The sequence below is a fragment of the Amblyomma americanum genome, chromosome 3 (assembly GCF_052857255.1).
Source record: "Amblyomma americanum isolate KBUSLIRL-KWMA chromosome 3, ASM5285725v1, whole genome shotgun sequence".
In the NCBI taxonomy this organism is placed as follows: Eukaryota; Metazoa; Arthropoda; class Arachnida; order Ixodida; family Ixodidae; genus Amblyomma; species Amblyomma americanum.
In genome coordinates, this window is record NC_135499.1 from 86,927,735 (window position 1) to 86,950,365 (window position 22,631).

General features: G+C 47.7%; 1 protein-coding gene across 1 annotated transcript in view; it reads right to left on the minus strand.

Annotated features, from left to right (window-relative positions):
- PCID2 (PCI domain-containing protein 2) overlaps positions 1-22,631 on the minus strand; it is a 62,889-nt gene that overhangs the window by 14,116 nt on the left and 26,142 nt on the right. The window contains exons 11-14 of the mRNA XM_077657582.1: positions 21,576-21,649; positions 17,161-17,286; positions 14,410-14,476; positions 5,000-5,056 (exon numbers count right to left, since the gene is read on the minus strand). Of these exons, the coding sequence (XP_077513708.1) occupies positions 5,000-5,056; positions 14,410-14,476; positions 17,161-17,286; positions 21,576-21,649 (324 nt within the window). The remainder of the gene's footprint in view (positions 1-4,999; positions 5,057-14,409; positions 14,477-17,160; positions 17,287-21,575; positions 21,650-22,631) is intronic.

The following is a 22,631-nucleotide window of genomic DNA, read 5'->3' on the forward strand; positions in this document are numbered from 1 at the left end:
ATCAAAGGCAGCCACCTCTACCCATCCAGATACCTTTCAATCCCAGCAACGTAGACCACCACCAAACCATGTCTTCAGCTGCAGGAAACATTACGCGCTGCCAGAGAGAACCTTCTCACTCAGCATGTAGAACAGCTCACGTTCTTGAACGAGAACATTTAGATTGCAGTGTGCTGGGGTGTTAATGGAAACTGATGCCTGGAAGTGCAGCATGCCTTTTTTTATTATTGTTCTCGGTGTTTTTGCTGCAGGACCGTGCTGTTACCTCCGATTTAAACTACTGGCTGTATTTAACACCGTTCTATTATGCTTTTTTTCTGTATTTCATCTTTAACTATTAATTACAAATCAAGTGATATATTTATGTGTTCTAACTTATTATTTATTACCAAGCAGGCAAACACTGCACTGTTTTTCTCTTACTTCAGGTGCACTTTTAAAATTTTGAAGCTGAATTTTATATAAAGCCTCAGTGCAATGTGTAATGGCTTTGTGTATTAGGAAAATAAATGGTTTTGAAAATGCCTACTGCATCATTCAGCCTCTTTTAATTGCCAGAAGTACTACTATTCTAACCATTCGCTTCGAAATTATTCAAAGAAAGTCACTATTCACTTCAAATTTGCTTTGAATCAAAAAACCACTATTCGCACATGCCTGCTTAGTGCTCAAAAATTTTCAGCTCCATTGTAACACTTAAAGGCTGTCTGTCGTACGGCAAACTACACTTATAACCTCTGAACTTTTAGCCCTCGCTGTCTCTTGACATCTGCCAAAAACCATATGTACAGTGATGCTGGCACCACTAGTGTGGTGAAGCCTGCAGCGTGACTGGACTTTTACTTGAGGAAAGCCTCAAATAATGATGAAATGCCATAGGATCGTAGCAGGTTGAAATTAACGCATGAGGGGTAAGCTTGTCATGCCTTGTGAAGAAAGCAGGCAACATCCCACAGCCCAAGCATCCCACAGCCTGAAGAAACACAGAAGGGATACCTCACTTGCATTGCTGGCAGAGCTAACACTCTTTGCATGCAATGCACCATGCCATGCCCCTCTTGTAATGGCCTTACACCTCTCTTTTTCTTTTCTGATTCTGACTGGTCTCTTGGTATTCCACTCTCATCTACACCTTTGACGTTTGCTATCACACTATGGCAATTTTTCTCTACTCCCTGTGCACGCCAGATGTAAGGAAAGCTTGTATGCATCAGGGGAGGACGAAAAAATATTAACAGCATGGCCACCATTGTGATTAGTCAAACTACCAAGTAACAACTGCACACATGTTATACCCCTGTCACAAGGCAAATTTAATGTCATTCTCATCGAATGACATTTGTTCGACTTAATGTCATTTTTTCTGCACGCTGCTACAAGGCCAAAACTAACGCCATTTGCAATTGATGGCGACTGCGATGGACAGAAGTGCAGCACACAAAAATTTCGATGTACGCTTCAATACGTTGCCAAAAGTAATGCTTTGCGAATGAAGACCAATTTTAAAATCTGAATCCTCATTTCAATAACGTGATGATCACTGCTATCCACCACGAGCCCAAGCCAAGCCAAGGTACAGCTAGCGGCGCAGGCAAATGGCTGACGTCGCTTTGTGAAATGGTGTGAAATGGGCTAACTGCAGCAACCGATTGCAGCGATTTTATGCTTGCAAGCACAAAGCCGCAGCAGGCTGGCCCAGTACAGAAGCAGGTTAACGCAGCATAAAAGACCAAACAAGTCCACGCGCACAACAGGCACAGCCAGCACTCCGGCAACACAATGTGTCTGCGGCATCGTCAAAGGCACTGTATCGTCAACGTACAGCTGGCTTGCTACAGCTGGCTACGGGCACTGGTATGGGCCAGGCTATATAAAAGCATGGCTGCTCGTCCATCCAGGTTGGCTGGTAGCAAGAGGGACAGTTTTATTTTTCCAATGCTATATGGAAGTTTTATATAAATAAATGAATGACCACACAATTACTGTATAAACGCATGTAAGGGCTGCGCCCGTGTATGGGCAGCACCCTGTTTTCCTCAAGGAAATATTAAAAATAATCTCCCTGCAAGAGCCGCATCCAGACATTCCATGACCCACGCGGGAATAGCCTTCGAAATGCACATGCCCTGCAAGCAACGGTGCATTTGATCGTGGAGCGACGCGACGCATGAGTACAGGAGCTTCCAGGTGCTGCCCACGGATGGCGCCCGAGGCCGCAGCTCATCATCATCATCGTTAACTTTTTTCTCCGCCGCGAACTTCCGCTATCCAAATCGGCATCAGTATCACCAGCTCCAGCCTGTTGTGGCTGTCAAAGGCACAGGAGTTGTGGTAGCGTGTTAGTTCACCGTAGCTGCGGCTTTCGCGTGGTGCCACCAAGCGTTGCAGTCGCTGTCAAACACGGCAAGCGTGCGGCGGGCAGGAAATTCGACGTGGCCGAAAAGTGTGTCCGACGATGGTGCAGCCAAAAAGGTACATTGAGGAACACAAGCTGCAAAAAGCGCGCTTTCCGAGGCAAGCCATGCAAGTTTCCCGAACTGGAAGAGCTGCTCTGCGAAGTGATGGAAGCGCGGAACAACGGCGACAAGTTGACAGTGGACGTGCTGCGCGGCTTCTTGTGAGACAAGTATGCACCAGAGCACAGCACCAGCTCGGAGTCGGAATACTCCGCTAGTGACGACTGAACATAGAATAAATGCCGCTCACTCCCTGACTGGTGTGTTTTTACTTAAAAAAAAGAAAGGTGCTGCCACCGTCTGGAAGACGAACTAACGAGCGTTAGCTATTTGGTTTACTAGAATTGATATGAATGAGATTAAAGTGAGGTATACCAATGGAAATGCTATTTTGTATGCTTATTTTATTTTATTTATTTTTACTTTTTGTATTTGTTATTGGCCGACATCTTGAATTTATAAGTGACGTCACCAATCAATCATGAATTGGATATATCAGTGGTGTCACCAATCAATCACCAACTCGGTTGCTACGTCGATTTACTATGGGGGCTGCCATCTTGAATTCCTCGGACTTTGGAAATTTCATGCCGAAGGGAGGTGGTAGCAGACCCCCAACAAATAGAGAAACATGATGAGAAAGAGCTAACGTTCTTAAAAAACATTTTTTGCGCACATTGCATGTATGGGCCTCACCCCAAAAACTGGCCCCCAGATCTGGAAACAAAAGTGCAGCTCTTACACACTTTTATACAGTACATGGACACAGAAATATAACGCTTGTGATGGCTCTGTAATTTATTTTCGGTGTATATATTCTCACTGAGTCTCTGGTGCCGAGGCAATACATTAGCTCGGAGATCGCTGGCGAATGTGTTCTGTAAACTCATTTGATACCTAGTGTCGTTTTCATCGAATGTCATTATATTTTCTCGTGTGACAGCAAACTACTGTCATTTTGAACGAATGATTCAATGGGAATGACATTAAATTTGCCGTGTGGCAGGGGTATTACAGGGTTAGTAGGACAAGGTGTTTTCGCTGAAAAAAACATTACGATGCCGCAGCCGTTTTGTCAGTGCGTTAAAATAGACTGATTCTAGTATGTGAGAGCGAACAGTTAGTCCATGTCGACATTTGCAGAAGATGATGAGATCCCATTTTTCTCTCCTAGTTGACAGACGCTTAAGGTTGCACTTAGGATTCTAGTATACTCGTAGCAAAATCAGCGACCAAGGTACCTATCATAATAAATGCAAACAAAACAGCGTTTGACATTTTAAAGTCTAGCTTCAATTACAGTGCCAACACAATTACAAACAACTGCCAATGGAGACCTGAGTGCTATCTGGATAAGGTCTCGGTAAGAAGCAACCCACGGAGGCTTTGGTACTACTGAGTACCCAGACCTCCGCGGGTAATGTTTTCTTGGTGCAGTTAACTCTGAACAATGAAAACTGAAGAACTACTCAGAGAAATATGCAATATCTACAAATGTGCCAAATAGTAGTGTGCTTGCATTTTGTAGATTAGATGAAGAGCTACAGGGCTTCTAATAAGTGTCATTTTTGGTCTAATTTAGAATGCAGATTCAACATAACTAGCCACTAGAGCCAAAAACTACCCACATCTGAGATGACGAGATTAACCTCTCTTCTAAATGCTGCAGAAGCAGTTCTATTTTTTGGTTAAGTTTCGAAAAGCCTGACAAAGGGCAGGTAAGTTGAACAAAAGTACTGTTTTACGCACTCACTAATTTCCGCGCTCCACATGTACCAAAAATAATTGATATTAACAACATGCACCACTTAACAGTAAATACATCGCTCTTTCAAATGAGCTGAAACTTCTTTCTTTATCGCAAGCAGGAAGACCCCAGCAATTGTGCAAACATTGTAAAAAACGGCCAGTGGCCACCATCAGTGTGTGGGACTCCCACTTTAATGTCACATCAAAGAGACGCACCAATGGGCGTGCACACACTATAGTCCCGTGCTGCAGTTATTAGATTCCTCTTAATACATAGGATGTTGGAAACTCTCATAATTAGAGGTATATTTCTAACCCTGTGCATTCTCAATGTCACAGGATCACGGAAAAGTGAACTTTTGTTACAACAATTTGCTTCGGTGCGTCCATTTCCAAGGAGCTTCACCAGATGGCTCCAGCTGCTCTCATAACGGAGCAAAAAACCGTGCGGCTAGAAGCGTGTGAGGTGGCCGTCCTACAGCCAAACTATTGGTGGAGTGCCACAGTTACAGAGGCTCTGCCCCTTTACTTTTCCTTATAGCATTGCCAAGAAAAGCTGTTGCCAGGTGTAGTGGTGGCACCTTCTGACACAAAATAGTGTCCACGTAGCACTTGGCTTGAAGACAAAACGAACCACTGGGTGTACATTAGGCATAGAATAAAGGTTGTCTACATTCAAAGCATGAGAGGTGGAGATTACAATACGAACAACACCTATGTTCTACTATTAGGATTCAATACCGGTGGCAAAAAGAAAGCACGCAGTGGCACCAAAAAGAAGCTTTCACACTCACCTCGTAGATGAGATTGGCGATGATGCACTGCAGTTCATCCATGTCCACATCATCCACCTGAACAGAAAGGATCGTGACCAGGGAGCTTTATCCAGGATACGTCAACAGATACTGAGGACAGCACTACTTAATTCCTGTTCTTAGTAAAAATCGATTGATCGACATTTTAAAGTGAATGGCGACGTATCTTAGCCTAACAGATTCCCATTTAAACTGTCTTCCCATAACTGCAGTTTGCTTGTAAAAACAGCTGGTGGTGACGACATCTGTATTTCACGTTTTCTTCTTTTGTAACTTATAAAAGCTCCGTTTTCAATCATAGTAACCTTTTCATCACAAGAGTGAAGTAATCTACAGATCCAGACTAATTTCAGTTTGTCCTCAGTGTCCCCTTAAAGTGAAGCAGCACACTTTCACACATTGGGATTCACACCCCTAGCAAGCGGTGCGTGCTCCAAACAGGAAAGCTTCGTAGCAGAAAACTTTTAACCATTTGAATTCCTATTAAAGCAGTCATTTTATCAATTTCATTCCACAAGATGGAAAAAAAAAAAAGAACAGGATGGCAGAAACAAGATTTGAGAACTGCTCCTGCCTGTACAAAATTTACATGAACAAAATTCATACTGTGCATGTATAACAGGATAATGAGAAGTTCACAGCCTGAGAAGAAAATCTAACAGAACTTTTGACATTTTTTACTCATTTCAACACAGCCGACAAAACTACTTCACCGACCGTCGGGCAGTCTTCATAGCGATAAAGGAGCAAAAATAACGAGTGATACTATAGCTCAACGACTGTGTCTCTCTGTCAACAATACTCTTGCAACTGTGACTAACCAAACTCAAGGGGGGACGCGGGGATCAGATCGCGAAAATCGCAAAAAAAAAATCGATTTTTGGAAACTATGCGTTTCGGTATCTGCAACACCTAATCTACGTTGTACCAAAATGGTTTGGCTGAAAACGCACTATAAATGCCCGAAAAAAATTAATTTGTGAGTGCGCATGGCGAGAAAACAGCCATAAAACACGCAAAATCACCGGAGTTTACGGAGCCATATCTCGTCTTTCCCACCACCGAGCGCCGCCATCTTGGTATCGTTCGAAAGCTCGAAGTTCCGCCGTTTTGTTTATGAATTTTTTGGTCGTCGCCATCTTGTAATTACGAGTCGCACAAACAGAAAAGAAGCGCGGGTCTGCCAGCGGTGGCCGCATGGGCCCTCCTGATGAAAGCGGGCCTCCGATTGGCTGCCGCTTTGGAAGGCGCCTCCCCATTGGCAGTTGCGTGACAGTGGGGAAGCTGGCAACCACCGCACACCGTTGTTTGCTTCGCAGACCACGCCGGCGTTCTTTTCAACTTCTCACAGTGCTCACGTTAGTAATGGATTGTTGCTCGTTTGAGAAAAAAGTGTCGACGAAGCACGCCTTCAGGAAACGGAAGCGCAAGCCTCCTACGGCGAGAAAACGATGGCGGCCAGCGGGAGAAGGGGAGCATCCCACTGAACAAGCGGATAACGTGCCGCGCTATCTTGCACCCTGCGAGTTCAGCAGCGAAGCCGATAGTCGCCCTGTGCGATCGATGCTGATAACCACATTGACGGAAATCGCGCCAACGGAGACTCTCGCACCTCGGCGTACGGCCGCGCTTATCGGTAGCCGAGATCGCATCGTTGAAGGCGACGCGGGTCGAAGATCACCATCACCGGCAGAGACGGTGTGTTCCGATTCTGCCGCATCGTGCGACATGGGCACGCAGCCTGCGAGTGAGCCCCAGCCGTCTACGAGCTACAATGTGATAGCTGAAGATTTACGGGACGATTCATCGCCGGAACGTCGCACCATTCAGGCGCACCTCGAGCCGCGCTTCGTGTCTGCAGCGACGGCAGAAGAGCAGGCACGCAGCGTTCGCGATTCCCTTCGTGCAGTGCCCACAACTGAACGGAAGTTCAGTTTGATGGACCAGCAAGGCCAACAAATTTCGGACTCTTGTGACAGTGAATTTATTATTGTGCAGATTTCTGCGGTGAACTCGTTGATTGGCAAGACACTGTGCCCAAGATGCCAACAGCGTTCCGTCGGTGTGCACTGCGATACCAGGCTCGGTCTGGCAGTGAAAATGGTGCTTTCGTGCACTACTTGTGGCCCAATTGAGTCCCAGTGGTCTTCCCAAAGGAAGGAAGGTGCAAGGGTGTTTGACGTGAACATTCGCTCAATGCAAGCTATCAAAGTGATAGGGAAAGGGCAGACAGCTCTGAACGATTTCTGGGCCACTATGAATGTGTCCCATCATGGTTTACACCACAAGACATTCCAGGGCCACTTGAAGGGCCTTTTCAAGCCTGCTGCAGAGGAGGCTGCCGACAACATCTTTAGGGATGCTGTAGCTGCTGTGAAGAAGGTGTACAGCGAGATGGAGGTTGGGTTCACTAAAAATGTGACCGTTATTTATGATGGCACCTGGCTCACGTGCGGTCAGTGCTCCCACATTGGGGTAGGTTGAATTACTGAGTTCCACACAGGGCTTGTGCTGGACAGCATTGTTCTTTCAAACTTCTGCCTTGAATGCAGCCTGGGGCCAGCAGAGAGTGAGCCCACCTACCTTCAGTGGAGGCAGCAGCATCAGTGTCAAAAAAACACTGAAGTTGGCTCTGGCCGAATGGAAGTGGAGGCCGCTTTGCAACTTTTTGGCCGTTCGTTAGCCAAGAATGACCTGCGATATACAGCTGTTACCTCTGATGGAGACAGCCGTGTTTTCCAGGCGTTGCAAGATGAGCAGCCATAGGGGTTTATAGCGGTCACAAAAGAAGACTGCATAAACCATGTAAAAAAAAGAATGGGTACGGGTCTTCGCTCCATTGTGAGCAAGGCCAAGAAAGGGGAGCCACTCGGCGGCAAAAGTGGGCTGACCCAACAGCTGATTAAAAAGCTCACAAACTACTATGGCCTGGCTATCAGCAAGAATGTCAATGATGTTGCTGCAATGCAGAAAGCTGTCATGGCCACTTATTGGCACGTGACATCTAGCGACAGTGACCCTCACCATGAGCTGTGCCCCCCTGGCCCTCTCAGCTGGTGTGAGCAGAGAGCAGCAGAAGCAAAAAATGAAGCACGGCCTCCTCATAAATATAAGCTTATGAGCAGAGTTGCCCAAGCCATGCTGCCCCTGTATCAACGCCTTTCAGACATCCACTTGCTGGAGCGCTGCAAGGGTGGAAGGACCCAGAATGCAGCTGAGAGCCTGCACTCTGTTATTTGGTCGGCACTCTCAAAGGACGAGCACGCCTCACTTTTTGCAGTAGAGACTGCAGTGAATGAGGCAGTCATAAATTACAATTCAGGAAGCCAAAGAGCTTACTCAGAAATGTGTGCCACCTTGGGTGTAAATCCTGGTGCCCTTGCCGTCCAGAGGGCTCAAGAAAAGGACAAAGAACGCCTGAAGAAAGCATCCAAAGCCCACCAAGCAAAGGTGCAAGAAGATACCTGACAACAATGATAAAAAATTTTACAGCCCTGGTGCTTTTTAATAAATCTGCAGCGCTTGCAAAACTTTAAAGCCCGTTTTCTCAGTTGTGTTTTTTTGTCGATCACCTCGCTCGTGGAAAGCATAGCACAACAATGGCTGAACCGATTTTGATCCAGTTTGTTTTGCTGTGATACATAAACTGTGCTGTACATGAAGACAGTCTTGAAATGTTTATTTACCTTTCCATTACTTTATTATTTCACAATAAGTACATGGCTTTATGCAGTGAAGCACAGCCACGTGCATGTCATGTCCAGGAAAAAATTATTAGCACGGTAAAAAAAAATTTCAACACTGTCTTAGTGTAGATTAGACATTTGGGCAAATATGCAATGTATTCCCGGCACAATATTATGGTTCGTTACTGTGCCAGGCTTTCCACAAGCAACAAACCTGTAAATTCTTATAAAACAAAAACTAATGAAGATATCTTTATCAAATTTTATACTTGTCTCTTGACTGCAATGTGCAGCATGTGTGCCAAACTTCAGCCCTTTCTGCCAAGAAACAAAAAAGTTAGTTCTGATCCCCTCCTCCTCCCTTAACCACAGGCTTGTAAATCCAGGCTTAGCCACAGTTAAGCCACAGCCATTTTTCTTGCAGGAGTTTTTGCCATGTTTTTTACAGATTACACTCTCTTCAGTGTGCCTTTCGATGAAAAGCAATGCTCCCTTCGCATCGTTGACAAAGCACTTTTCGCATTTGTCACTAGATGGCGCCACACTTTGAATTTTTTGGAGGGAGAGGCAACGTTCGTCGATGAGGCATAAATCACTGTGCCGTAACAGCTCTCGGTGTGGAGACTGAATTGGATGCTACTCTATGTATTAAAAACAACATTTTACTGTCTGGCGGGTGAGACTTATTTTAGTTTTTGGCACAGCACTTTTTTCAACATGCAAGTGCCACTGCGCTCGCTGATCATGGTTTCCAGCATCGAGGTACCTAAAAACGGGTGTGTGCACAGATTTAAAAATTCTCGGTAAAAATTTCCTACAGAGCTTCCAATAAACCTGTTGAGGAATACAGCACCTTAGACAGCAAGCTTTCTGTTGTGCCGAAAAAAATTGGGTCCTTAAATTTCAGTGTTCTGTCCCTTTAATCCTTTAACCGCCAAATTAATTCCCGAAAAACATATCAGTACCCCCAAATTTCTTGGCGATTTTTGGCTAAAGTGACTGTTGTCAGGCTTAAAACACACTAAAGGCACGATACACTTCTCATGGTCTACTGCCGCCCTCTAATGTTGAAAATTGCAACCAACACAAATGCCTCCCGTAACAGGTTAACCTGTTGAAGGCTTCCCCAACCTTGCTCAATCCTTCGTCATGAAACCCGAAATCTGGAAGCTTGCACACCACATCTTGATAAATACAATGGGCATTTCTCATTCGATCTCTGCAGCATACCTACATTTGCAAATCTTCACAAACATTTCTTGTCCATATACTCGCGTAAGGGCCACACTTTATTTCCATAGTTTTGACAGGATCCCTTACATGACACCGGTATTTTCTCAATAAAACTTCAATCAATACAGCGAAGCCCCGATTACACATGCCCCAGTTTATGCTGCCACATGCATTTTTATGATATATTAGCACAGCCCCGGCAAACCCTTCAAATACACAATGCATTGAAAGGATGCACGCCAAACGACTAGCGTGAATTAACTGCCGGGAGTAAAACAGGTTGCTAGATCAGTTTACTGGCAAATGTCACATGATTCTACATTACTAAAATCCTCCAAAAATTAGGTGCTCGACTGACAGTACATCTTGGCTTGACAGTGCGGAGTGCCGCTCCACGCGTGCGACCTGCAGCTGTTAAGGTCCGTTCGATTTGCCTGCACTTCGTGAACTGGTTCTCGCGGTGCTGCACTTCGCCATTCGTTTCAGCGGTGCAAGATGGCGCCGTCTGCACGACGCCATTCGTTTCAAAAAGTGCAGACGTTGTGCGGGTCTAGTTCAGGAAAGTGCAGGAAAACTGTGCACCTCCTCAATGGTCGGTGCCGAAATAGTGCAGCTGTAGCCGCCATGAAAGCAGACGACGGCTTTCGCGACGATGGCTTGCGCTTTGCGATAAACGGCGGACATACTCAAATTATTCGACTCGTCGATGACAACAGTGCCTCACACGGGCCCGCTGACTCTCATGGAATGTGAGTGGCCACCCGAGAAGGCGACGACGGAGGTGAGGACGGCGGCCCTCGCCGGCACCTTGCATCTCTCGACCATCGTGCTCTCGACGGACCCGTAACCGGCGTCTATCGATCCTTTCTACTAATAAAGTTATATTAGTACTCGAAGCCGGTTATGTTAACTAAAAAGTAAACACGTGCATGCAGCGCGCATGATGCACGTTGTTGCAACAACCGCTTAGCATGCAAGTCGGCGCGCGCGCACCTCAGTCCTGTTCAGTAAAAGAACAGACATGCGTTTCGCTTAGCTGCCGCAAGGTTGCATCGAGACTGATTCATGGCAACACTTCGCTGCGATGTGCTGTTTAAAAATTCTTCATGCGGTTCGGGATGTTGGCGGCCGTTGATTTGGGCGCCATGCTGCTGGCTGCAATTTGGTGGCGACGCCAAGGCTAGCAGACGACCAGGCCTGCACTCGACCATTCGTTTTAGAAGTAAGCAGCACTTGAACTGCTGGAACTGGCGCCGCACGCTCGCGGCGACACCGCTGTGGAACTTTACAGAACTGGTGCAGAGAGTGCAGGCGAATCGAACGGACCTTTAGTGTGAGGTGGCCTTTGCCTGGCGTGTTTTTCAGCGCGCTTCAATGTCAATGGCATTGCGGAAATCAATTATACATTCATTTTAATGCAAGGTTATTGTGTTATGATAAACTGGTAGCAAGGGTAGACCTTTTATTAATATTGTAACGTGCTTCCACAGAACCTCGACGGAAGAAGCAGAAGATGAAGGACTGACCCGCGGAGAAAGAGGAAGAAAAAGAGAGAGCTGAAGGACGCTGCTAGGCTTCCTGCTTCCATCCTGCTTCGACCGGTCCCCTCTTTGAATAAACCCCCGTGCGTGCAAAGCACGTAACAGGTTGGTGAGAGGTGCCGGGTATCGACCACGGAGCATTCCATCTACCGAAGGAGCCGTAGACTCGCAGGCTTCCCACCACTGCCATCGGACATGCCTGGAGACGACAATGCTGAGCAACCCGGGCTATCCACAGCGAACAACTGGCCACATTATCGAGAGCCCCGCACATTTTTTGGAAAACCTGAAGAGGACGTTGACGAGTGGCTGAAACACTACGAGCGGGTGAGCAAATACAATCGATGGAACGCTGCTACTAAACTGGCTAACGTTGTGTTTTTCCTTGCCGCCACTGCCCTTGACTGGTTCGACAATCATGAGGATACACTGAGTTCATGGGCTACCTTTACGACCGAGATAAAGAAAAATTTTGGGGATGAATCGGCAAAGAAGAAGCGTGCGGAACAGACATTGCTTCACCGCGCGCAAGTACCCGGAGAAACTTGCACGGCATACATCGAAGCCATCTTAAAGTTATGCAAGCTAGTTAACTCCAGAATGCTTGAAGAAGACAAAGTCGGCCACCTTCTAAAAGGAATTGCGGAAGATGTTTACAATTTCCTGATTAGCAAAGAGAGCCTGAGCACCACCGCTGACGTTATAGAACATTGCAGAACATTTGAAGCTCTTAAGCTGCGTCGAATCACCCCTAAATTCGGAAGATTGGCCAATGTCACCTCTATAGCCAGTGTTGAAGCCAGTCCTCCAAATTCTATGGCTGATATGATTCGAGAGATTGTGCGCGAGGAATTGTCCAGATCCCGGGATACCTTCTGCCACACACAATATCTGCGGCACAGTTCTGCACCGGAGGAAGATGTTGCCGCCCTGTCGACTCCGTGGGCTCCACCCAACGGCACTTTGCCCATGGACGATCGGAACATTGCCCAACGTTATCGCCACCAGCCGACAGAAAGGAGGCCCACCTACCCAGAAGACGTAGTTCGTCAGCAGCGAGATCCTGGCTTCAGCCAACGTCGCGACTTTGTTCGCCAGGACTCTTATGGCGGTCGCTGGCGCTCTCAACCTTTGTGCTACCGGTGTGGCATTGCAGGGCATATCGCTAGATATTGCCGCCGTCGTTTCCCAACTTCTCAAGACTGCCAACCCCCGGCGAATACTTACGGGCAACTGCACACCGCGCAGCAGAGACCCCCAACGTCCGCTTGGGACCCGTACCGTCCGAGCAATTTGCGGAGTTCATCACCCGCATCTGACCGCAGTGTGACGCCGCCGCCTCAGCAGCTGCAGTTTTCGCCACTCCACGCCATATCATCCCCAAACGAACGGTGTGGTAGAACGCACTAATCGTACGCTCACCACCATGCTTGCCATGTACGTCGCTGCAGATCATAAGGACTGGGATGGCGTACTCCCGTTCATCACTCATGCGTACAACACCGCGCAACATGAGACAACTGGCTACAGCCCCTTTTACCTGCTCTATGCTCGCTCGCCTCGCTGCGGCCTTGACACCATGCTACCATTTTTCATCCACGATGAACCTTCTCTTGCGACCATACTCTGCAGAGCTGAAGAAGCTCGCCAGCTTGCCCGCGTTCGAATTTTATCTTCGCAAGAGCGTTCCAAGAACCGCTTCGACGTCCAACACCAAGAAGTTTCTTATGTTCCTGGTGACATTGTGTGGCTGTGGACCCCTCTACGCAAGCGTGGTCTGTGTCAGAAACTGCTATCCCACTACACTGGACCATTTGTTGTGTTGGAGTGCATAAGTGACGTTAATTACGTTATAGCACGACTAACTGCTAGTGGTCGACGGTCACGCCAATCTCAGGTGGTGCATGTAGCCCGCCTCAAGCGATTCCATCCCAGACGGTCTGTTTAACTCGCCCGACGGGCATCGTCTGCGAGGAGGGAAATGTAACGTGCTTCCACAGAACCTCGACGGAAGAAGCAGAAGATGAAGGACTGACCCGCGGAGAAAGAGGAAGAAAAAGAGAGAGCTGAAGGACGCTGCTAGGCTTCCTGCTTCCATCCTGCTTCGACCGGTCCCCTCTTTGAATAAACCCCCGTGCGTGCAAAGCACGTAACAATATTAACTTTGGCTGGATTCAAAGCAATTTCGCTGCGGCTACGATGCGAAGCATGCTAGACCTAGAGACACTGGGTGAATAGTGCATTACTGTGGCACATATTCCACCAATGCCCGAGCTTGGCAGGCAGCATAACTTTTTGTCCTTTCTGACGCGAATGCAGAGCAAACAAGAGTTCACAGCACTGATGCACCATGTGTTTGAGGTTCCAGGCAGAGTCCGGCGAGAGTGACAACATGTCCGTGATCGTACCGAGTGCCGCAGGCAGTCACTTTCATCTGTTAACGCCCAGTGGTATGTACAACATAGAAAAAGTATGCACGCATGAAACAATTTTTCTAGCTGACATTTTTTCTTTTTCTGAATTATCGGCAGCCAAGTTGAGAATGTGGCCCTTACATGGGGGCAGTCCTTACATGAGTATTTGAAAGTCCCCCTTTTGACGATATAAAACAGTCAAAACCCATACCTACAATCCCGGTGGTTGGCCCATTCACAGTGTAAGATGTTACACTTTTGAACTACAGTACGCTGGAAAAATAAAGCCCGATTTTGGAAACCTGCTCAGGCCAAGAACTTTTCAGCACTTTCTTGTACGCAGAAAACAAGACGCATGCAATCCAAGTTTGAACACACTTCAATGCAACAAAAAGCATGTTGCAAGTAGCTGTCAGAGCTTGTTCTCAAATAAAGGATGCAAGATTGAATTGGAGAGAGCATGTTGTCTCAAAGAAAGAAAAAATCACAGCAGCGGATTTGGGGAGATGCCACACCTTCATAAACTTCAGGGCCACCAGGAACGCCTCTATTGGAATCTGATGCGTCTTCAGCAGCAGGTAACTGTGGGACCAAAAACCAAATAATAGAGGTTACAACAGCTGTTTTTTCACTTGCTTACATGCTTATATTTTCTTGCTTACATACGTCAGCAAGAAAATATAAGCAGTAATTCATTTTATTTTTGAAGTTTACTAGACACTGCATCAGTTTCCTGACTAATTCTGTCAGCATGTTACAGTGACTAGCAAAAGTTCTCTAAGGCAACATGCAACAAGGCAGCTAACCTTGTCAAAAATTGCAAAGCAAATTATAGAATTAAGACCAATAAATTAATGCAAACTGTATGGTGCAGTGGGCAAAAACATGCCCGAAAGAGAATGCCAACATAGATCATGTAAGCATAAAATAACTCTCTGATTTCTTAACTAATATCAGCAATAACAATGGATACGAGAAAACTGGTCTTTGCAATCAGTATGCCATGTTTCGCAGGTTTTCCTTATTTTTTGTGGTGCGATTCTTTCCCCTCATAAAGAGGTTATGTACAATCACATTAAGGCACTAGTGGTTTGTAGGTGATTTGCTTGAGGATGAAAGAGCTCTGGTGGTCTCTGAAAAGATTCTGTAGCGGCACTGGCATCACCAGCGGCGCTGATGAAGATGAAGCTGGAAGCGCGACCTGGCTCGCGCAGAACAAAACTCATTCGGCAACCAGCCTGGCCAGCAACATCGACAGCCCGTTCCGCAGGCTCACCAACCGCGGCTACCGGGACCTCCAATAAATGTGGATCACCTTCCACATCTGGTGACTCTGGATGACAGCTTCGACGCATGCAACGCCGCCTCCACCAGCTCTGCACTCCTGCCCGTCCTGTCCCTCCACTTGGCATTGCCGCTGCACGCCCGTTATTCGCGAGCGGTTTTCAGCAGCTTCTTCTCGCTGCCATGCCCGCGCCTGCCATCACATCCGGTGAGCTCCCCCAGCCTTATCAGCACTCCTTCCTTCCTCGGCTGCCCGGCCTGCCCACGTTTCATGCCAGGGACCCCGTTTTGTGGCTGGCGCTGCTGGACTCCCACTTTCATGTCAACTATGTGTCCAGTCAGCTGCTGCACTATCAGTACTCCAGCCGTGAACTCCCATCCAGTCTCCTGGTAAAGCTGCGGTTGCCGCCTCCTGCCCCGACATTTACGCCGACTTCGCGACGGGCCTGATGGTGTATTTTGATTTGGCGCTACCGCCGACTCTCTGCGCTGCTGTTACGGGCTCAGAAGCAGCACCGCCACTCAACTTGCGACCACTGGCAGAATCTCCCCTGATAGCTGCTTCGGTTTTCCCTCTGCCGGCTACTACACCAAAGACCCCACCCCTCCCAAGTTTGCTCCACCGGCCCCTACGGACCGCCATCCACCTGCGAGCTCCCGTCCAAAGGCGCCTCCTGCCCAGCCCTGCCTGCCAACTGTGGCGCCTGTCCTTGAACCATCACCAGAAGAACTCTCTATCGACCCAGGCCCCAACTCACTTCTAGTCGCTTGTTCGCCTGCTACTTCTAGCCCAACCACAGTGAGCCCAACTGTTCTTGTCGCGGGGCGCGCATGCAAGCCACACCAGAGCTTTGTCGCGCATCACGCACACCCGAACCGCCTGGCACGGATCCCTGCCCACCTGGCGCCTTCACAAGTGACTTTGCCTCCGCGACAGACAAGATAGCCGCCGAAGGAGCTGCCAGGCATGCGACACATTTTAGTGTGCCCTATCCAACAGCACGAATGGACTCAGTTCTACTGTTTCCGACCCCTATGTCCCGGACTTGTGCCCTCTGTTCCCAGCAAGCGGTCCCAATGCCACAGTGGGCTTGCTTTTGCCGAGCAAGTGCATCGCGTCGACCACTTCAATCACTTCCCTACATGGCAGCCCGTGTCCCAAGCAACAGACCTCCAGCCCAGTGTCGTGTGCCGTCGTTTCACCGTCGCCAGCGGCTGAGGCATCCCCTCCTCTTCTAAGGTGGCTGCTTCCGCACGCCATACGTTCGTCTGCACCCACTGGGCGAGCGCATATCACATATCGCCCATAAATCCTGCCATGGGTACATTTTCTACAATGACATTTCCCGGCCCGCTTTAACCCAACTGCCGGCCCCACCAGATGGCCTTACGACTGGAGCATGCCCAGCTCGCAGCCAATTCGTGGATGACTGTTCCCACCTGTTCATTCCGTCATTATTCTCATCCATTGGCTCCCCTCCCTTTTGCGAAGCAGCCAGGCTCGACCACCTGAATTTGCTTCCTCCGCCCGGCATCCTTCATGAACCTAGCTGTGTCCTGAACTTTACCGACCTGTAGAAACTTGTACATACCGCTTTTATTATTTGCTTTATCGTGCATCGCGCTTGGGGGGGGGGGAGCACCTGTAGCAGCGCTGATGAAGATGAAGCTGGGAGCACAACCTGGCTCACGCAGAACAGAACTCATTCGGCAACCGGCCTGGCCAGCAACATCGACAGCCCGCTCCGCCAGCTCACCAGCCGCGGCTACTGGGACTCCAATAAATGTGGATCATCTTCCAGAATTCCGCAAGCGACAAAAAGTGCCAAACAGCTGCGTGACTGCTCAAAAGGAAGCTTAATCTAAGGTAACTGCAAGTAAATGAACTAAGCTTAACAGTCAGTCAGTCTACATCAGCGTGACCTCACTGACAACAGGTATGTGTGCCATGATTCAAGAGAGATTAAGGGAGAGACACGCACACTTTTTTGAAGAGGTTCCGGTAAGTGATGACTTTGAGACGCTCAAGGATGAGGTAGATGCCGCAACGGATGAAGAACTCCTCATTGGATGCCAACGCCTTGTCCAGCCGCATCAGGTTGCCCTCCCTGTGGTGCCAAAGAAGGTTGTTAATAAACAGCACCTGCTCTCAATATAACTGCGAGTGATATATGAAAAAAAATAAAAATGAACAGAGGCTCAAGACCTCTGCAACTAGAGCTGTGAACAGGACAATTTAGAATGCATGGATGGATGATTCATTTCAAGTGGCAAAACAACATGTATGCAGCACCACTAGACCCCTACCATATTTACATGATTGTAAGTCGACCTATCTTTTAAAATTTTGAAAATCCAAAGTAGGGAGGGGTCAACTAAAAATCGAAACCAAAGCACTGCACCATAAATAGAGGCAAAACAAACGAGATATCCGGCATGCTACCGGGTGATTGCATTTTTACTGCGTGACTCCGTCGCTTCGCTCTTTGGCCGATGGTGCCTGTCGATAAGCAGCAAACCAGCACCAGCCCACTTCCCACACATGGCCGCAGATTGCGGCTGCTGATAAGCGGCGGCGGCGGCCCGATAACGCATTCGTGTTCTAGTCTTAACAGGCATTGTCCAAGTTTTTTCTTTGTTTACTTTAAACTGCGCATTCGGCGCTCAAGAAAGGACAATCGTTGATGGAAGGGCTGCTGTTCCGATTGCGGCGGCACAACCACTCAGAACCGCAGCAGCGCCGGGGAGTGTCGGTAGCCGACGGAAGAGCTGACGTCACTCACGCGTAGCTTCTCCTTGGCTCTGACGCATTTGACTATTGCCGGCCGCGTTTCACAAGTTTTAATGTAGTGCTTCGTCATCTGTGCTCTGGGTCCGGTAAGCGACCAGCGCTCGTTCATGGCTACATTCAAGATGGCTGTGATTCTTTACGCCGAAGAAACGAACAACTGCACGCCAGGCTACAAGTTCGACGTTCGTAATGGGCGATACAGGTGTGGCAGCTGCAGCGAGGCAAAATTTTCAGCTGTTCCGCGCGATGTCGTGACGTGGCTGTTTGCGAAGTGTGGGATTTTGCTGCATAGCGATGTTAGAACAATGAGCTGTGGTGCAGCACCGATCACGACGGCAGCGCTAGTGACGACGACAGCGCAAGTGTGAACGAGTAGTCCAGTGACCAATACATTTCCGTTCGCGGCCGCGCGCGGCAGCCGATAGTGGCTGGAGATAAGTGGAGGCCGCAGGATAGTGCTATCGCATTCTATTATAAAAGGCCAAGAGTAAACGACCTCAAAGTTTTTCTTTTTTTTTTCAGAAATGTGATGTGGGGGGGTCAACTCACATTCGAGTCGACTTACAAACGTGTAAATACGGCAATTTCCTGCGGCAGAAAATTCAAAATTTTGCGACTTCAAAACAAAAAATCTGTAATGTATTCTGTGGGAATCAAAACACACACAAAATAAATATATAGGTTTGGTTTTGAACAATGCCTCAAATACTGCAAATGTGCTTTCACCAAGACTGAAGCTGGACATTTCCATTCGGCGTCACGCAGTGCTTGGTATTCCCTTAACTTGAAGGATGGCATTCGTTTGAACAGCAACGGAATGGTTCCTCTGATGATGCCCCAGTGCACAATCCCACATCAACACCTGTTATGGTGACCGTGCCTGCAAACGAGATGCAGCCCTATAAAATATTGTCATCGGCCTCCCATTCACTTTAGTGCCTGGACAGTCCAGCACCACAGGAGGAAGAAACCCCAAGAAAGGATGCCAGGTGTTACATGAAACTAAAAATATTGTACTGGCATACTACTATTAATACTGCTTTCAGAAGGCACCAGTGCTGTGACTCTCCCCGCAGAAGGGTGTGAGCTGGTTATTGCCAGAGCAGCTGTGCTTGATGTGCGAGCTTGCCCGAAAGAATGGGGAAGCAAGTAGGTCGAAAGCATCAGCAGAACTTTGTTTTTTGCCAGATTCTAGCTTTCAAGAGAGTTCAGGTTTTTAATCTAATCGCATCCCCACCATTCTGTTGTTCCTAATGATGCCCACAACAACAACATAAAAAACGAAATTGTGGCTGATAACACACAATTCCGTGAAAAATGCTCAAAAATGTGATTTTGAAACTAGGGGCCCTAGGTCTGATGTAGTGAAAGTCTCCAGGTTCGTCATCTTTTGAACTGGCTAGGATTAATATCTTGATGTAGATTAGTCAATTATTCATCCTGAAACTGTAAACAGCGTGATAAAGTGAGGATGACAAAGAAACATAGACAGGACAAGTGCTTGTTTTGTAGTCTCTATGTTTCTTTGTCACCTTGGTTTCTTTGACACTACTTAAAGTTTCAAGAAGCATAGGACTGCACTGAAATCTCGGTACTTGGGTGTTATTGCTTTCTGCCTCCATTGAAATGCAGCCACTAGAGTCGAGATCAAGCCCACCTGCACAAATTCGTCAAGATGCTATGTACAGTGCCAGCACCACAATGCATCTATACCTCGTATGCTCCTGTGGTGCTGAGAACAGGTGCTACTTGAGTCCTAATGGCATCAACCAGCATCAGAGACGTACAGGTACAAGAAATACAAATGGGAACAACTGCCTATTTACACGAAGCTGACAAATATGTCCCTGGTTTGAGTGTAAACAATACTTTGATTTCCTCTATGCAGCTTCCCTCCTAACGAATTATCCCCATGTGACTTGCCAACTCAATGTTATAGCTCCTGAGTGTGAACCAAGTGATATTTTTTGTACCTGTACTAACCAGGGCCAAAAGACTCCATCAAGATTGAGAAGCGACCTATCTAGGTGGCCAAGTGTCAAGTCTGCCATAGATCACCTCATCTGATTGCATTAATACATATTTGGTCATGCGAGCCCAACTTTCACCACCACAAGAGTGGTTTCGAGCAACTGGCTAATAGCTAGAGCCATTGGCTGTGGTTGCTGCAGACACATCCCGTAGACGTTAGCCCTGTTGTGCCCGGACAACCAGCCAGGATTCCGAATCTACAAGATGCAAAGTTTCTCCTGCGAATGCCCTTGGACAAGCCTGCTGCTGTGCCGCAAGGCAACCGCACCCTAACGCTTCCTTGACAAGCTAAGATGCTGCGCCGCCAGGCAGCGGCGCCCTATAAAGAAGCATCGGCGAGCGACATGTCAAAACGTGCAGCAAATTGCTAGACAGCCAGGGGCCGGTTCCCCTTTCCCCCTGGGAGCCACCGCGCACGGCAAACTTAAAGCAGGTGGCCAGTGCGGTCGCTGGTTGGACCTCTCGGACGGCTGTCTCGGTCCGTTTGAGTGACGACCATTTTTCGGGGCTATATAAGCCCCAACGCCGCCGCCTGGAGAGGAGTCCATTCTACCGAGCCCATTGTAGAAAGACCGACCCACCGTGAGCCGTGGGCCGCTCACGAGTGGAGCGCGATGTGTGACGCGTTGGAGCCTCGCCGGACGTCGCCGTGCGAGAACAGTTGCATTTGCTGTTAGCTCTCGGCCCCCGTGCCGATCTCGTCCTGTATAATGCTCTGTACATAATGTATAAAATCCCTTTTGTTGTTCTCACCGATGCCTGACTTGGAGTCTTCGCTACCGACTAGAGAGCTGGCTACGCTCTGTCACAGAACGGGTGGCGAGCGTTACGGGACCACCTCAATGTCACAACATTGGTGGCAGCGGTGGGATCCCCAGTCACAACAGCCCCCACAGTGCACGCTGCTACCTTAATCCTAGATACACAGGGCGAGATATGTGTGCCCCTGACAAGCAGAATAAGATGCCATCACTCTGGTGTAACTGCATTTTAAGATTTCTCTAGAAGTTTCCCACTGCAGCATCAGGCCTTCCAGCAAGCCGCAGCAGGCGATGCGGGTGCAGCCCAGCATCTGAGTGCACTGGCATGTTTGGTAAAGCAAGTGTAAGCTCTGAGGGAACTCCTGAAACTGTTCTTAATCTAGAAGGCAAGAATCCAGAGTGTTAGCAAGCCACTCGCATCTGTAATAAAATAGCATCACATTTTTCAGGAAGCCACGTGCCCATTACTAGGCTTTAAATTTTGAGCAGTTCATTGCCATAGATTTCCATCCTTCTCTCCGTTTTTATTTCTATTTTCTACTGTCGGTCCTGTCTGCAGGCAGATGTGCCAATGACGCTCTTGAATATCTATCCTACGGCTACCAAGCAAAAGTCTACCTAAGGTATAGCACTCACTGTGCCCATCATCTTTCTTGTGCCTTGGCTTTGATAGCCACAAGGAAAAACATGCTTCGAGTAAGTTCAGGGTCCCCATTTAAAATGCTTAGTGGTTTCTGCCGTTCAGGAAGCAAAAAGCCAGTGTACCAAGCAATAGAAAGTTGTGCGTCAGAACAAATGAGCCACTGCAACTCACGTGACAGCCGACACCACCTCGGAGAACTGCATGAGGTCGTACTTGCGCAAGAGGGCCTCATTGGGCATGTGACCCTGAGCAAAGAGGCAGACGTGACGGCTAATTATGCAAAAACCGTACAAGATGCCAGGGCAGCCATCCAGCAAAGTCAAAAGCTTTCTACCCTGGGCACATTGGAAAGCACCATGTTGGTGTGGACACCACAAAATCCCCTCCATGCACCCACGCAACAAAAGCCAGAGGATTTCACATAGGAGAATCTCCCTTCACTTCAAGACAGGAGTTCTCCCGCTGGGTTTCATGGAACCCTTCGTTTGATTGGAGATATTTTCGGGTTCGCCAGGCAGCAAAATCTGTGCATGTCACAAGCCTGCCTTTCCATTCGGCTAACCACATAGTAACTGCTCACAGCACACTGTTATGACTTTACAGTAAAGCCTGTCATTTTTAATTAAGCTTGGGCATTTTTTGGGCAGCATACGTATGCTTGTTTCTTTTAACACACATATCAGGCAGGAAGGGATGGAAACCAAGACATGTAAGGATCCTCAGCCCCTTTTGATAATTGTTGGTGTTTTCCCAGGATGAAAAAAATATTGAGAATCCCTGACTCAGGAAATGCTCTCCAAGAATTAGTCTTTTCAAATGAAGTGCACTTGTGTGTGATATGCAACACAATAACATGAGATGCAGTACCCGCACACACACTAATTAAAGTCTGATGCATGAATACATGAATAGGAACACGTAGTTCAGAATTTACCTAAATGTAGCATTAGCGTTACACCTTGTTTGTTTCATTTGTTTGTAGCATTGCTGCAGTTAAGCATGAATGTTCACAATAGCGGCTCTTACATTGGTCATTGTGTGACTAACACAGGTTAATAAGAAAGCAGACACCAATCTCAACGAAAAGGTGACCATGATTATTTAAGGGTTAGCCAGATAAAACCAGATAAAAAGGAAAAAAAAAAATTTCCACTGCCTGACATCATTGCTATTTTTTGAATGTAGCAATTACTCATGGTCACTGCCAAGTGTAGTGTAGTGGGTGCT